General features: G+C 42.5%; 2 protein-coding genes across 3 annotated transcripts in view; one reads left to right on the top strand and one right to left on the bottom strand.

The window, feature by feature from the left end:
* ADCK2 (aarF domain containing kinase 2) overlaps positions 1 to 12,152 on the top strand; it is a 35,128-nt gene extending 22,976 nt beyond the window's left edge. The window contains exons 8-9 of one of the 2 annotated variants that reach the window (XM_075007166.1): positions 40 to 134; positions 12,014 to 12,043. In XM_075007166.1, coding sequence (XP_074863267.1) covers positions 40 to 99 — 60 coding nt within the window. In that variant the 3' untranslated portion in view covers positions 100 to 134; positions 12,014 to 12,043. Of the gene's footprint in view, positions 1 to 39; positions 135 to 12,013 lie in introns of both variants that reach the window. The other variant, XM_075007175.1, reaches the window with a different exon arrangement.
* LOC142019848 (uncharacterized) lies at positions 61 to 15,438 on the bottom strand. The gene is made up of 8 exons (XM_075007186.1): positions 15,247 to 15,438; positions 14,411 to 14,637; positions 12,003 to 12,368; positions 10,484 to 10,575; positions 10,139 to 10,316; positions 3,597 to 3,825; positions 1,809 to 2,368; positions 61 to 322 (listed from the first exon to the last, which is right to left on the bottom strand). The coding sequence occupies exons 2-8, from the start codon at positions 14,612 to 14,614 to the stop codon at positions 116 to 118; spliced, it is 1,836 nt and encodes a 611-aa protein (XP_074863287.1). The 5' UTR covers positions 14,615 to 14,637; positions 15,247 to 15,438; the 3' UTR covers positions 61 to 115.
* Positions 15,439 to 15,737: the final 299 nt, after the last annotated feature.

The following is a 15,737-nucleotide window of genomic DNA, read 5'->3' as shown; positions in this document are numbered from 1 at the left end:
GACCAGATGCATTATGGTGTTTTCTCACATTCCATTAAGGCACCAGGAATAAAATTCTGCCAAAGACAAGAGACCAGCCAGGAAGAACAAATGCTCTAATCTAGTATGGGATGCCTTATGCTTGTGTGAAACAGGTAATCGATACAATATGAATACCAGGTTCATTCTTCAGAAGAGCCTCAGGATCAGCCCCCTGGTGATGACTATCTTCTTTATCACTGTGCATTGTCTCCATTATGCAGGTGTCTGGCTGAACAGCAATATCAGCCATGTAATGAGCACCTCCCATCAAACCTGTTGAAGCCGTCTCTCTGTGAGGGCTCTGCAGATAAAGAAAAATATCAAAATGCCAAGCCAGTGGGGAAAAGAATGTGTCAGTAACATGATTTTACAAAACAGGCTACTGTATAGTCTTGCCTTTACTACACTAATTCCATTGTTTATGTAAACTAACCCTGAGTGATGCTACTTGAATGACAGGAGAGCCTTCAGCTGAAAGGAAATGTTGCTCAGAGATGAAGCACAAGCACTGCTGACACAGTAGTGACTAACTTCTCTGTCACTGTGACATGGACACACTTTTTATTGAAACTAGGATGTCAGAAGAAAAACAAAACTGGTTTCTTTCTTCCAAGAATAGCCGAAGCATTTAAACATAGGAATTACTGCATGTTTCTTAGATTTGTCTGCATCCCAAAGTTACCCCACAATTGGAAATGTTTCTGCATGAAAGTGACCCAAAACTGGAGAAGGAGGCCAGGAGTAAGGTGCACTGACAGAAGCATACTGGATGGAAAGGAGATAAATCAGGATTGGGGTGCACTGGAGAAAACTTGCCTGCAAGAACTATGGCTCATTCTAGCTGACAGCCTGCCCTTCCATAAGCATCAAATTACAAAGAAAACATTACTATATTGCAAAATTGCAGGGGGGAATCCTTAGTTGTGTAAACTATCACAACACCAGTGACGTAAAGTTACTGTATGAGATTCTCTGGCTTGTTTTTTGAAGGAAGGTCAACTAGAATGGTCATGATGGTCCCTTCTGGATATAAAAGTTATTACAGTAATTGACAAATGGACATCTGACAATTTATACCAGCTGAGGATCTGCCTCGAACATTCAGTCCAAAGAGCTTTTTAAACAACAAGCAAAAAATGCAAACCAAGAATTCTGAAGGAATGTTTAGTATTACAAAATGCTTATGCATAAAAAAATTCACCTGATCTTTGGTTTGAAAATCTTTGGGGGACCAAATTTGTTAATGCCAAAGAGACTCATTAGCATGTGCAAAAATGCCTATATTTGTACAAACAATTACCATGATTTACACATGGCCAGTTAGTATGCTGCCAGTTAATTGTATGGACAAGTAATGCAATAAAGCTTATCTTTCTCTGTGTGTGCAAGATAAGTAGGGATTCCTTGTGTAGTGGAATCGCCAAGTGGTACAGTACCCTCTCCAGCCAGGACTCACACTGTAAAGGGGGCATGCCACAGCAGGATGAGGTGTGGCTAGATTGTACTGTGCTCCAGTGACCCTGAGCAGGTGGAGTAGCCACTAGTAGTCTGTTCCAGCTATTGCCAGAGCATGAATGAGACCCCAGCTATTCCCTGGATGAAGGTGTCAGAAAGGTGGTAGAAAGTCAGCTATGATTTCCCCATCCTTAGCAGAGCTCAGGTGTACATGATAATCTAGTCCAGTATTTCTAATGTTTTGCCACAGACAATAAAATCAATTGCAGGCTATTACGGCAGCTGTAGCAAAGGATGCTATAATATCACAGTTGGTATGAAGCACTTTCTACCTTTTTGGGTTCAGCAGCCTTGTTTTCCATCTCTGCACAGGATCCTAATTCTTTAGAGGCATTTTCTTCCTTTAATCTCTGCTCCTTTTCATCTTCCTCTCTGGAAACTCCAGCTGAAATGGGGATTCTCCCTTTAGACAGCTGCTCTTCTATCTTCCTGCTCAGCTCTTCTTTGGTCAGGCTTGTTCCTGGGATCATGTCTTCTGGTTGTGGTCTGTTCACTTTGGGCCTGATGGGTACACAGGAGCCAAGGCAGCAATGGCAAAGTGAGGAACATCCAGAGCTGCAGTTAGGACGTGCGTGAACCTGTGTGGAACATTGCCAGCAAACTGGATCGAAGTGATACTGTCTGCAATGCCCTGAAGCTCTGTAACCAGGTGTCACAATATAGGGATAGTCTGCACTTGATTCCACCAACATTTGCCTGGCTACTAATGGCATCTGAAGTTCCAGAATGATTCGTTCACTCAGGGGCAGAGGGATCCATAGAGCTAAATCAGAGGCCACCTTCTTAGTTTGTCCATTCCAAAAATTCACCAGCACTGTGCTGTTTTCATTGGCTGCAAATAGAAACAAATGACAAACAGCACTTTAGAAGCATGCCAAACACATGTCTGATTAATCTCTTGGGGTAGGTCTATACAGCAAAGTTATTTCAAAATAACTATCTTAGCATCTACACAACACAATCACTATTCTGAAATAATTTCATAATAGTGGTTGGCCTATTTCAAAACTAGTAAACCTAATTCTACAAGGAATAATGTCTATATAGGTGCTGTAAAGACAGGGAATGGCGACTATTTTCAAAAAAAGCCATAGTAAGTCTAATGGCTCTATTGCAAAATAGGCTCTATGTGTGTAGACACTGTATTTTGAAATAGCTAAGTGCTATTTTGAAATGCATTTTGTGTGTAGCAGCATTATTTCAAAATAAGCTATTTTGGAATAACTCTCCCAGTATAGCTTACTTTGAAATAAGCCTGCTGTATAGTAATATCCTTGGAGGCCTTAACCATTAAGTTTGTTCTGCTTTATATATTTAGGATTCACACTCATCTCTTTCAAACTTACTGAGAAGACAATAAGTAAAATCCTGTCTTCACTGAAGTCAACACAAAATTCCGACTGACTTCATTGAAGCCAGGATTTCACCCAATATGTATCTGGAGAGTAGCCTAAATCATCTGAGCACCTACGATGCCCCAAAACCTTTCTTCTCTGTGGCTATGTCTAGATTGCCAAGAACTGTTGGCAAACAATATGCAAATGGCACAACACATTTGCATATCATTTGCCAACAGTTCTGTTGGGAGCGGCTTTCCCAACATTTGGCCCTGCCACACGGGGCCAAATATTGGGAAAACCCCCTCTGCTAACACATCCCTTCTTCCTCATGGAACAAAGAAGACAGGGATGTTGGCAGAATGCTCCCGACGTGGCAGACTTCAGTTGGGAGACCTCTGGGGTCCCGACAGAAGCCTACAGTTTAGACATAGCCTTTATGTCAGAAGTGGTATCACCTGGATTCACAACAGATTAAATGCTTTCAAAGTCAACATTCACAAAGCAGCCTTAAGGTTGATCTTTGGAGAAGAACTGAATTCTGTCATTGAATAGGACAAGGTTACTTAGCAGCACCAAAAGGAAAAGAGAAGTAAGGAAGAGAGAAAGCAAATTACAGAAATGCTCCTGGTGGCAGATATTGTGCTTTCTGCTCTGAACACTCTCTAGCACATTCCAAGTTGTTACACCAATATAAATGATAATAGGAGAAATGTACTGTACCTAACTGCACATCTCTGCTCTCTGCACCCTTTAGTACAGTGCCTGGACCATATCGTTCACCTTTAGCTTCCCACGGTGCCAAGACTCTGTCTCCTGAAGCTAGTGGCTGTCGCCTGGCATCTTCGTAGTGGATAATATCATACAGGGGTGTTTCCTGCATGCGAAACTGCACTTTGTCTTTCAGCCACTGACTTTTTTCAAACTCAATTAAAAACCGGTCTGTGGAGCCCTGCAGAATTAAACCATGTAGTATGCAAGACAAACAGGTGAATCCAACAAACGGCCAAACATGGGGTTGGGGACTGTGAACACTAGGGAGAGGGAACTGCTAGAAATTTCAAGAAATAGTACGTGGTCAGAGACCCCTTTGAACCTAGAATGCCACTTTTTAACTTTGTTCTGTCCAAATCAGTCTTTAAGGGTGGTTCAAGAGTTTGAAGACCAAAGCAGATGGCCAGGAAAAGCTCTCCTCTCCATTCGCTCTTGGACCTTGCCAATAGTGTGTTCACCAGGTACGAACAGCATGTCTTCCATTTAGAGGAGGAACTCTATCACCCATTCCAGTGAAAAAAGGGTAGCCAAGACAGAGTGTGATTTGCTGCATGGTCAGTTGCATAGTAATAAAGTAGAAAATAAAATGGTAAAATGTCCCCAAAGCCATAAGTTTAACTGCTTTTATCTGGGCGTCCACCATAGGAGTAGGGAATGATTCAGATAATTGCTCTGCTCCAGTGGCAAATTGTTGGGAAATCTTAATGTTAAATTCTACAAGTGCCAAGAAACCAATATCCTTTTCTCTTGTTTTTTCCCAAACCATCCTTCCTGCTGACTAAAACAACCAGAGGGCATGGATCTTTCCAGTGCTTTTTTTCTAGAAAAAATGTACCGGGACTCAAGTCTGATGATTCCTCATAGGGGTTACAGTGTTCAATTTTAATGCAAATATAGTAAACCCTCGATTTAATGGACTAATGGGGGTAGGGGTGTCCATTAAAGCTAAAAATCCATTAAATAGAGGGTTTACTGCCCACCCACCATCACCAGTCTCCCAGCCGCAGGCCCCTCCCCCAAAAAACGCTCACGACTCACCAAAGGAGCCACCACTGCTGGAGGAGCCACCAGAGTACACTGCTGCCAGAAGAGCTGCCAGAGCCCACCACTGTGTGGCTGGAGGAACCCCACCATAGCAGGGACTGCACTGAAGCTGGGATGACCCTGCTTCTTGCCTCTGGAGCTGCCCCACTCCGTGCAGCTGGAAAAAAGGGTGCCAGAACTCCATTCCGGTGCGTTCCATCAGAAAAAAAGCCCTGGGTCTTTCCCACTCTTAGGGTGGGCCACAGAGTTAACCACACAGCTATAGACCAATTACTTCAGTTGGCCAGCCCTCCAGAATCTTCATCCTGAACTCAGACACAGCATCCTGCAAAATGTTTGATTTCCACTCACCCAGAGAAAATAACCATTGAAGGACTTTCACAGCATCTGCCCTTTCCCTCACAAAACAATGACTTACATGAGCTGTGCTGAGGATTTCAAACAGTGGGGTGACTCTGAACAGCTGAATGATACCAAAGCTTTGCAGAAGTCACATCTGTTTAATTTGACTGATCCTTAACTCAAGCCCTGGTTCTATATCCAGCTTTTCCTAATACAGCAGAGAAGTACTCAGTTGACCATAAAAGGTTGCTGATTACACATTTCCAATAAGAAGAAAGCCAAGGAGGCCTGAGACTGTATTATCTTAAAAACCAAACAGAAGTCATACTAATGAAATTCTTCAGTGAGTGATCCCTTCCCTAGAAAACCTGTCTTTAACTGATTACCACAGAGATTGGTGCCATAGCAAAAGAATTTTTATCCACCTGTTATACAAGGGCCATTTCCTCTGAAGAAAAGAGCATTGCAATGGCATATTCTGACTCTCATGGGACAGAAGGGGAAATCTTGGGGACAGGCCATCCCAGGGCAAGAGTTCTGCTGCAGACACAGACCAAGGGAACAACAGAGGAAGCCCCTGAGAGAGAGGAGAGTCACAAAAAACACCACAGCAGGATGTCTGTGGAGGAAAGGATCTAGGAGAGGGAAATTTTACTTGTTATTTTTTGTCGCCAGTGACTTTTAGCTGTTAGACTTTGTTGCCAGGCTGGATGGAGCTGGGTGAAGATGATACACAGGATTTGCTGGTTGTGATTTGCTCTGAGTGGCAACATGAGAACAGCCATTTTGGGTCAGACCAAAGGTGTATGTAGTCCAGTATCCTGTCTTCTGATAGTGGCTAATGCCAGATGTCCCAGAAGAATAAGCAGAATGGGTAACCATCAATTGATCCATCCCATCATCCATTCCCAGCTTCTGAAAAAGTGGAGACTAGGGAGATCATTCCTACCCATTCTAGCTAGCAGCTATTGACGGACCTATCCTCCATGAATTTATGAAGCTCTTTTCTGAACCCTGTTAAAGTTCTGACCTTCGCAACATCCTCTGGCAAGGAGTTCCACAGGTTAACTGTATGTTGCATGAAGCAATATTTCCTTCTGTTTGTTTCAAACCTGCTACCTATTAATTTCATATGACAACCCCTAGTTTTTCTGTTATGGGAAAAGGTAAATAACTTTTTCTTATTTATTTTCTCAAAACAAGTCATGATTTTATAGACCTCTGTCATATCCATCCTTAGTCTTCTTTTTTCCATGCTGTAAAGTCCCAGTCTTTCTAGTCTCTCCTCCTTCTAATTACAGGACTCATTGCAGTAAACAGCTGAGAATCATTGAATAGCAAAGAACAACACGATTAATAAACCCCACACAGTAGTTCATGCCAAGGATCTCAAGCCTCAGTGGAACACTCACAAATACATTACTGGACCCAGTCTTGCTCACCTGTGTGTAATCTCACTTCTAACATCTTTATCCCATATTGTACAGTAATATTTAAGCCTTTGTATTATAAGCCTCTGCATAAAATCACCAGATAAGAGACATTAATTAGTGTAAAGTGCTGCTCTCCAACAAGTGTTATGTTTTGAATCAAGAGAAAGGCCCATCCACACCAGATGAACTATGGTGAAGTAAAAAGAAGAGAAAGGAGTTTGTTGACTGCTTTTCCTCACTCATGATATGGAGTCACACAAGTGATTTCCTTCCATCAGCTGGGTTTGCAGCTCAAAGCATATGACAGAAAAGTGAATTAAGTGTCCTTAAAAGGTGGAACTTTACACTGCTTGGACTCTGAAGTTAAGTCTGCACTAGAGAGTTTTGTCGACAAAATTTGCAGAGCATCCACACTAAAAATGCATTGTGCTCACACGCCAGGCCCCAGGCCCTGTATTATTAGGCAGTTCATTAATCTGTACTGAACCAGCAGAGTTTGGTAAACTAGAGGTCATAAAGTTAGTAGTGTTATTTGGTCCATTCATTTCAGTGTTAAGGTTTTGAGGTTGCCCACTGAATGAAACCTTCCTTGTACCATTCTCTTCAGAATCACAATTTTCCTGAAGGCTTGCCCAGGAACCATGAGCGGAACCACCCACTTTTGAGAGAACGCTCTGATTGTTAGACTTCTGACTGATGGTACTGCACTGAATATTTGTGCCAGCATTACCACTCCCTCCAGACTCTTTCAGGGCATGTCCATTGTTCTCCAACACGGGCCAGGCACCATGGTTGCCATTTGAATTCAAAGTGCTTGGATTTAACCCTCCATTTGATGAAGAGTTTATGGTGCCCCAAGCATTCATTCTATTGTTGCTACTTTCAGATTTGCTGTCAGGAGCATCCACAGAAACTTGACATGTGCTTATTATGGTTCCATGGAATAAACCCCATGGCCCATTAAGACTTCCATTGCCCACATTATTGCTGTTGCTACCAACCACAAACTTGTTTTGAGAACTGTGTCCAATGCCATTCCGAATGCTATCATTTTCACCACCTGTTCTCCCTGAAGCCATTATAACAAGATTTCTCTCTGACCCAGAGCTAGAGGCAGAGTCAGTGTCCATACGTTCTGAAGCCAACTCTGGGTCACTGCCTGTGATTGATGGCCATGCTTCTTTGTCAGAACCGTCTACAATAACTTTATCCCAGTTTGTGCTGGAGTCACTATTTGAAGAGACTGGTCCCCAGTGAGAATTTTCATAATGGAATCCTAGACCATTGTGGTTCAGATCTGACTGGTTAGGGGAATGGCTGACCAAGTCCCGAATGGGAGGCATGCCTGACTGTTTTTTGCTGCTATTCGGCACTTCTCCGTTGGTCACTGGCTGTTTACTTGTAACAGTGCTGCCTCCTGATTGGCTATTTAATACTTTAGTAGTGGATCCCAGGTTTGCAGCTATAACTGGTAACTGCTGACCTCACTTCAAAAGCTGTTTCTGTTCCTGGTGTCGAAATCGTGGTGGTACTTCACGAGGAGGGTATCGAGGCAAGGTCTGCTGCTGCTGCTGCTGCTGCTGCTGCTGCTGATTGTTGGCTGTGGCCCGCTTGGCATTATTATTAGTGCTGGTTGCTGTTGAAGTGCCGTTAGAGGTGACAGGCTGAGGCTGGCTTGCACTGGTCTTTGTTTGTTCTGTTGACAGAACTCAGCACTCTTGTCAATAGCCTTCTTCCTCTCCCCCTGTGAGGCAGAATGCTTTCTCAACAGAATCTGTTGACAAAAAAGCCATGTGGGTGCTCCGGGGAGCCCTCTGTCGACAGACGGGGCTTCCAGGTCACCAGGCAGCCTTGTCTGCTGGGCTTCCGGTTGGCTGTTCTGTCGAGAAAGCAGTCAGGCAGTCTAGCCACTCTCTGTCAACAGAAGAGATCGACACCGCAGATTGACAGAGCGATCCACTTTTGTGTGTTGCTGTGATCTGTTGATAGAAGTTTTGTTGGAAGATATCTTCTGACAGTAACTTCGGTTGACAAATCAATGTAGTGTAGACATAGCTTGAATGGCAAGGATTACTTAGCAGAAGGAAAAAATCCCCAGTGTTTAGCCTGGGTTAGTCCTAAAGGACATCTAAAGCAATGTTTCTTAAACTCTTTGAGACTATGGAACACCAAACAATAATACTGTAACTTTTATGTGGAACACCTATAAAAATTTTCTTCAAAACCATTGCTGTCAGACCGAAAAAAAAATCACACAGCAACATATATAGCAAAAACAAAATGAAGTAATTTAATCAGACATCATAGCAATGATTTAGTAACATTGTGACTGGTTTTAATAACAAAAAATATACACTTTGAATTATTTTTGCAAACACTCATGGCACACCTGCAAGTTGTTCATGGAACACCAGTATTCTGTGGAACAATGTTTAAGAAACACCCACCTAGAGCTTGCTTATTAAAAAAGCTTAGTCTACCTTTTAAAATTTAAAATTGGAACTCATTTGTGTGTATATTTTTACCTCTTTTAACCTTGTAAATAGCTCATTACCTTTTTCCTACATAATAAGTGTTTAGACAGTTTATTATAGGATTTACTGCTAATGTTATCTTGGATGTGAGATTTAAAGGGGCAATTGATCTACCACACCCAAACTGTGTTCTGTGGAACACTGGAGTTCTGCACACCGTGAATAGGTGTTCCATGAAAAAATTGATGCTAGCTATATTTTTCTTTCTAAAATATTAGATATGAAATTATGTGTGTATCAAAAATATTGAGGTATATGAACAGTATTTAGATGGTAGGTATATTAATATTTATAACATTCATAATAGTATAGTTGTTATTATGCGATTCGTGCTGAAACAATCCAAATAAGCTCTGATTGTTTTGGCATGAGTCGTGTTCAGAAAAATCACAGGATGTTGCACCTAGATCCAGCTCTCCAGCATTGTTCCTAATATTAAGCAAATTTGTAATCAAAAGATGCAAAGACACACTTCCCATTAATAAAATTGTCAAATGTTACTTATTTTTATTTTCCAGTAGTTTTCTGTAAAAACAACAAATTTATAAAAACACAAAATTTAAAAATATTTGTCTATACCTAATTTGTTTTGTTTTTCTTTTTCATAAAAATGTTTTTAAGCTTTAGGGATGGACAATTCTTTTGTAAACAATATTTTCCTTTCTAGTTTTGTACAAAATAATGACACTAATCATCCTTGTCCTCTTTGGTACTGTTATACTGATATTTTGGTTTGGGTTTATACTTAATTTTTTTATTTTTATACTTATATATAGGGTTGCTAACTGTCCTATCAGAAGGACATTCATTGCCCATTCAAATGATTTTCTCTTGTTATTTTTTGTTCTTTATAAAACAAAAGATGTCTAAAAAACCTAACTCTTTTAAATCAACTTTTGAGCATCACGTGTGGCCATCGTTTGATATGAAAGCCTGCCTCCCCTCCAACCAGCATGTATGGGTTCTGTCAGTATATTCCAAGCCCAAAAGCGTTCCATGGCCAAATTACTTTAGGAAATGCTGACCTAGGGTAAGCCAAAGGAGACCTTCCCCAGCAAAACCCAAGGTGAGGTTTAGGGAAAAACATCACATGTGACCCAAGGAGGAATCACAACCATCATTTATATTAAAGACTTACCTTCACTTCTTGGGCAATGTGGCCCAGATAATAATACCCATCAGTCTCTCTCCTTGCCAGGACTCGAGCCCCCCTCAGCAAATGGGGTGCTCCTGTGCACCAGTCCATTAAATTTCCATTTGTCAAGGTTGTCATAGGTGTGGTAGAGAAATTTGGATTCCATCCACATACAGGAAAGCTGTGGAAACATAGATAATGCAGACGTCTGCAATTTATGAAAATGAAAGCCAAAGAAAACCACTCAAAAGTGTCTAGGTTTCCTAGTTATTTCCGTCACTAGGTTATCAAATTGACCTCCAAGTTCTAATGGTTCTGGCAATCCCAGGCTTCACATTTTTAACTTACTGTGCTTTGGGATGACCCATCAGCAGAGAACAAGAGAGGTATTTACTAGTAGCATTGCAGCAGTGGATGCTTGAGCTGTACCCTGGGTTTACCTGGAAAACAGGGAAGAGGGGATGGAAGCAGAAAATTAAACCCATTGCGGAATGAATCCATAATCTTGAAACCAGATATTTTAATATTTAAAGCTTGAATTCATTCTCAGGAAAAATTCAGCCATCTATCTTGGTTCTCAACCTATACCTCCACGCAGTAATACGTGCATTCTTGTACATTTACTACAGTGGATTTCTCCCATTTCAAGAAAATTACAAATATGAGAAGAGAAACATTAAAGCTATGCTTACATAGCGGGAGCCATTTTGAGATACAATGGTATCTGAAATAGCTTCCCCACATCTATGCAACATGCTTGTCATTTTGAAATATTTTTCAAAATAACTGGTGCACTATATCAACATCGCTGTACACTTCATTGCAGGAGGCGTAAGGGATGTTTTGAAATAGCACTTTATTTCGACAGGTGGCACCATTTAGAGAGCACCATATGCCAAAATAGCCTATTTCAAACTTGACACAAACTGCAAATTGTGTAGCTTATTTTGAGAATAAATTGTGTAGTTTCTTTTGAGGTTAGGCTGTTGTGTAGGCATGGCCTAAGAGACTAGAATAGAAATACAAAATAAACCAAAACTGTGAAAATATGGTAGCTAAATTATTGTCTGTTTCTTTAGTCAGTGTCCAGGTGCATTGCATGACTCCTTTGTTAAGACATGTTCCACACCATGAAAAAGTCTGTGAACATGTATGCTAGGCAAATGCGAAATGTTATTAATATTTTGCTTACTACATGCATACTTAACATTACTGTTATTTTTGAAGGACAATATTCAATGTTACCTGCTGATGGTAAGCCAAATAGATGTCTAAAAAGATATTTGGCTCTATTTAGCCATCACTGATGTGCAAACAGCTAGCATGGTAAATGTGAAATCAATCAGTAAGAGTTAGATATACTTTCTTTGAAAGGACTTCTCCAGCACCTCCACTTATTTCCTCAGCACCATGGTCTCTATTTCTAAAAGCTGGAATCAGCTGATTTGGAAGCTTATCTGCACCACTTCACAGGCCAAATTCATGTCTTGTAAAGTTAACAGGTTTGGTCTAGTATTGGTCTCAGGTATTGTTTATGAGTACTATATGATGCTCCCTTCCCCCTGAGGCAGAGCATACTGCATGTACTGAACTCTCAAGTACGAGTCTGAAATTGTCAGAAAAGGAGGAGGAGGGTACTCATTAGAATAACTGTATTGTGTGCAATCTTTAAAAGAGACTCTGAATTTATTTCTGATCTTTATTCAAAGGCAGCTTTTTTGGTAGGCAACCAAACAACACATGTTGTGTGACCAGCTTTCTGAAGAGATTTTGTTTTCTGCCCTAGATTTGGCTTTGTGACAATTTGTTTATACAAACTGGGATTACTAAAAATTCATTTAATCTAAAACTGCTGTTATTGATTTACCTCTCCTGTAGCTCCAGCAGGATATGGGCTGATCACCTGAAAGGATCCTCCAGACTGTCTGGACACTTTCTCCAACATTTTTTGTGTGCTGCTTTCATAATCACTTGGTTTTCCTACCAAGTACACAGTGTGCACAGGACGTGACTCTCCAGTCTCTGCAAGAAGGCTACAGATTTCTTCAGAAGCACTTTCAGAGAGTGCATCAGTGATCAAGTACACTACCTGGCAAGAAGGATCTTCAAGTGCCAAAGCCAGAGCACTCACAGCATCTGCACCATTCCCAGAGTGCAGAGATCTAATCCAGGTGGCTGCTTCAAGGGTGGTACTGAGTGAACATTTGACCAAACTACTGCACCATTTTACCACCTGCAGAAGAAACAATTATTTTAACCAAACCCAATAAACTTATATTAATTAAGCAAATATAGTATATCATAGAATTTTTTGCAAACTTGATAACACTGAGAAATGAGTTAGCTAGTTGGTATTTTGGTAAACGGGCTGACATATTTGAGATCCTGCACTTGATTCTCAGCCTGTTGTTCATCCTGTAGGGTGCAGAAGGGAGTTTCTAACATCTTGCAACATAATTCCTCTAGTCAGCTGAGATCTAATGGGCTCTAAACTTTCTGGAAAAGAAACTGGAGTGCCATTCTATGTTTTTTAATGTTAAGGGGAATTTTGAGACTCCATGTGGGGTTATAGAGGATTTTCATGGAGGAATATGGAAGGGTGATAAGAAGAATTTTCCATTTGTCAAGGGTTGTGGTAGATACCACAAATTTCACTGGGTGAAGTGGTGTCCGATGTGAATCTCTGTATAATCACAGATTTTAAAGGCCACATTCATTGCTAATTCCGCCTCTTGTTTTTCTGTGCACCATCTGTATAAGTCACTATGGTAACTGTGAGCTGACTGACTTTAGTCAATATGCTGAATTACTCTAACTCCCTCTGTTCCTGAATTATTTAACTCATGGGCAGAGATAAAGGACCAAATATTAATTAGTGAGCTTATGACAGGACAAACAGCAAAGTTTGGACATGTCCTGGATATGCTGGGCTACAGAAAGGGAAGAGTCAAAGATAATGTCATATTATGGGTGTGGAATGATAAAAAGGATGGTACTATTATCTGTTATCAATAGTGACAGGTAGTGGAAAGAAAGGACAGTTGTTCAGTTCTGGCTATGTTAAGCTTAAATTATTTGTGAGTTATCCAAGAGATGTCAGAGAGATGGATTCTGTGTTCCCCCAGCTGAAGGAAGACATGGTGACAGAGCAGCAGGAAAGCCCTCTTTCACTGTTCTAGAAGAGGACCACATGGATGGGCAAAGATCAAAAGGGATATTAAGGACCAAGCAATAAGAAAGCCAGTGTAAGGAAGCAGGTATGAAAAATCCCGTTATCTACCAGCAAATCTCTTCCATGTGTTCCCAAGTTCAGAGGACAACATTCCTACTAAAGTAATGCCTCGAGATATGCCCATTCAACATCATTTATCTCACTTTTATGCAAGAGGGGAGTGGGGTCTGAGTATGGGGGGATGAGACCCACAGAGCCAGTTGTGGGGGCTGGGGAGACCCGCAGCTCTGCAGCTGGAAGCCTGCTGGGCAACATCCGGCCAGCAGAGCCAGCCGTGGGGTCCCTGGCCAGGAGGCGGGGAGACCCACAGCCCTGTGGCTGGAAGCCAGCTGCTCAGTGCCAGGCAGGCAGAGCCAACTGTGGGGTCCATGACCTGGGACAGCTGTGCAGCTGGGAGAAGGGAGGGAGATAGTTCTTTAGGCTGGTAGCTGCCTCCCCACTTGTGGGAACTGGGAAGCTGACCAGCCATGAGCTGGTCAGTTTCCTGGGTCCTGCACGTGGCAGGGATCTGGGAACCAGACTGCCCCCTGGTTCCCAGCTCCCCTTGACTCACATGAAAATTCAAGTTACGCTGAGGTTGCAGGAACGTAACCCCGGTGTAACTGGAGGGTTTGCTGTACAAGAGAATGCTCTTCTAGATTATGGAGGATTACCATGTAAATGAGTGAACCAACTATCATCCTTAAGATTAGAATTCTTTTATCTGATACTGCCACAACTGTCAGCTCATAAATAGGAGCATGATTCATCCAGGCCAGCTGCGGAACCAAGCACTCAAAACACAGGAAAATATACTATGAAGCATAAAACCCTGTTCAGGCAGGGAGAGGGACCGGGTAAGCTGCTAACAATTTTCCAACTCAATTTTATTACATTTATTTCACCCCACTGGGGGCCATTAATTTGTTATAGCCACCTCACCTCTCAGAAGTTACATGAGTTAATCACTGAAATTCAAACACAGCAACAATGACAAGCATGATTTCCATTGATGTCACTTGGCTATGCCTTCTTTTGGCCAGCAATGGCTGAGTTGGCATTACCTTGCTGGCAAAGCTTATAATGTTGAACATAGACTCCGTTGAACTGTTGGCCATCAAGAAGAGTGTCTTTATGATATGCTCCTTCAGAAAATCCTGCTTGGAGGACATGCTTTCCAACATGCAGACCACAAAGGTGACATTCTGGCCTTGGAGATCCCCAAATAAAGGTAAGGTGGCACAGCAGGGATGAGAAAGCACAGACATGGCCAAAGCTCAAAAACAACCAACTGCCAAAACAAACAGACCATTTATGAAAAGCTAGTAAAAACTTGCTTTACAAAGAAGGTGGGATACAGGATCAAGCTGATCTATTCCAATACCTTTGGTAAATTAGCAGACATATGTCACGTGATGTGTTTACTTTTGCAGACTTCTCCAACTGTTTAAAAAAACACAACCCAAAGCTTTGTATACACCAGTGTTTCTCAACCCTACCAAGTACCCCCTTTCACATTTTTTCTATCATTGCAACCCACTGGTTTAAACAACTCAATCACAACTGGCTGGTTGGGGAAAATGCCTAGAGGTGACAAAGTTGCCATCGTTTATGACTGTGCGAAAACGATAAATTAAAAGATTAGAGGCACATGACATAAGTCCAGTGTTCACCCACAAGAAGGCTGAGGAACACGGAGCGAAGGTGCGGCCGACAGAGCTCTGGCTACCCCCGCGCTACACGACACCACTGGGTCAGCGTCGCTTTCCGTTGGGAGACAGCGTTGCCCGCCAGGCACGGCAGGGCCGCGGTGTGCGTTGCCCCCTCTCCCGGTGCAGGGTATGTGTGGCGCCGCGACCCCCAGGGTACTGGGGCTGGTCCTCCCACACCCCTCACTTACCCGGGCTCCCCCTCGCCTGTCGGGATCTGCACTTCAGAGTTCCGTTGCCAGGTAACCAGACGCCACAGACGGAACCATCTCAGGCGCTGGGGGGAGACCTTTTTCTGCATGTTTATTAATACAGACTTGGGTAAGAAACACACGCACGTCCCTACGGGAGGACGCGGCGCGCATGACTGTGCGGAGTTGCTATGTTTTCCTCTCTCCTCTTGATCCACCTTAATGATGAGGTTCAGCTCCCGAGATCCCACCTCCTGAGACTTAGTAGCGCCTGGAGCAGTACCACTCCCAGAAAAGGGGGGCATAACAGTTATTTACGTACTGTAAAGATGGCGCTTCTCCGCATTACAGGCAGCGGGAGGGCATCCCGATGGAGCCCGGTCCCCGCCGAACGCAGAGGAGCTAGGGTTCTCCCCCTGTCTTCCCTCCCTCCGTAGTTACAGTTGGTATGTGCCGAATGGGGCTCAGGCCAATCAGAGAGGGTCTTGTTG

The sequence above is a fragment of the Carettochelys insculpta genome, chromosome 1 (genome assembly GCF_033958435.1).
Source record: "Carettochelys insculpta isolate YL-2023 chromosome 1, ASM3395843v1, whole genome shotgun sequence".
NCBI classification, from domain to species: domain Eukaryota; kingdom Metazoa; phylum Chordata; order Testudines; family Carettochelyidae; genus Carettochelys; species Carettochelys insculpta.
Note: the sequence above shows the minus strand (reverse complement) of the source record. Positions and strands in the feature narration are given on the sequence as shown.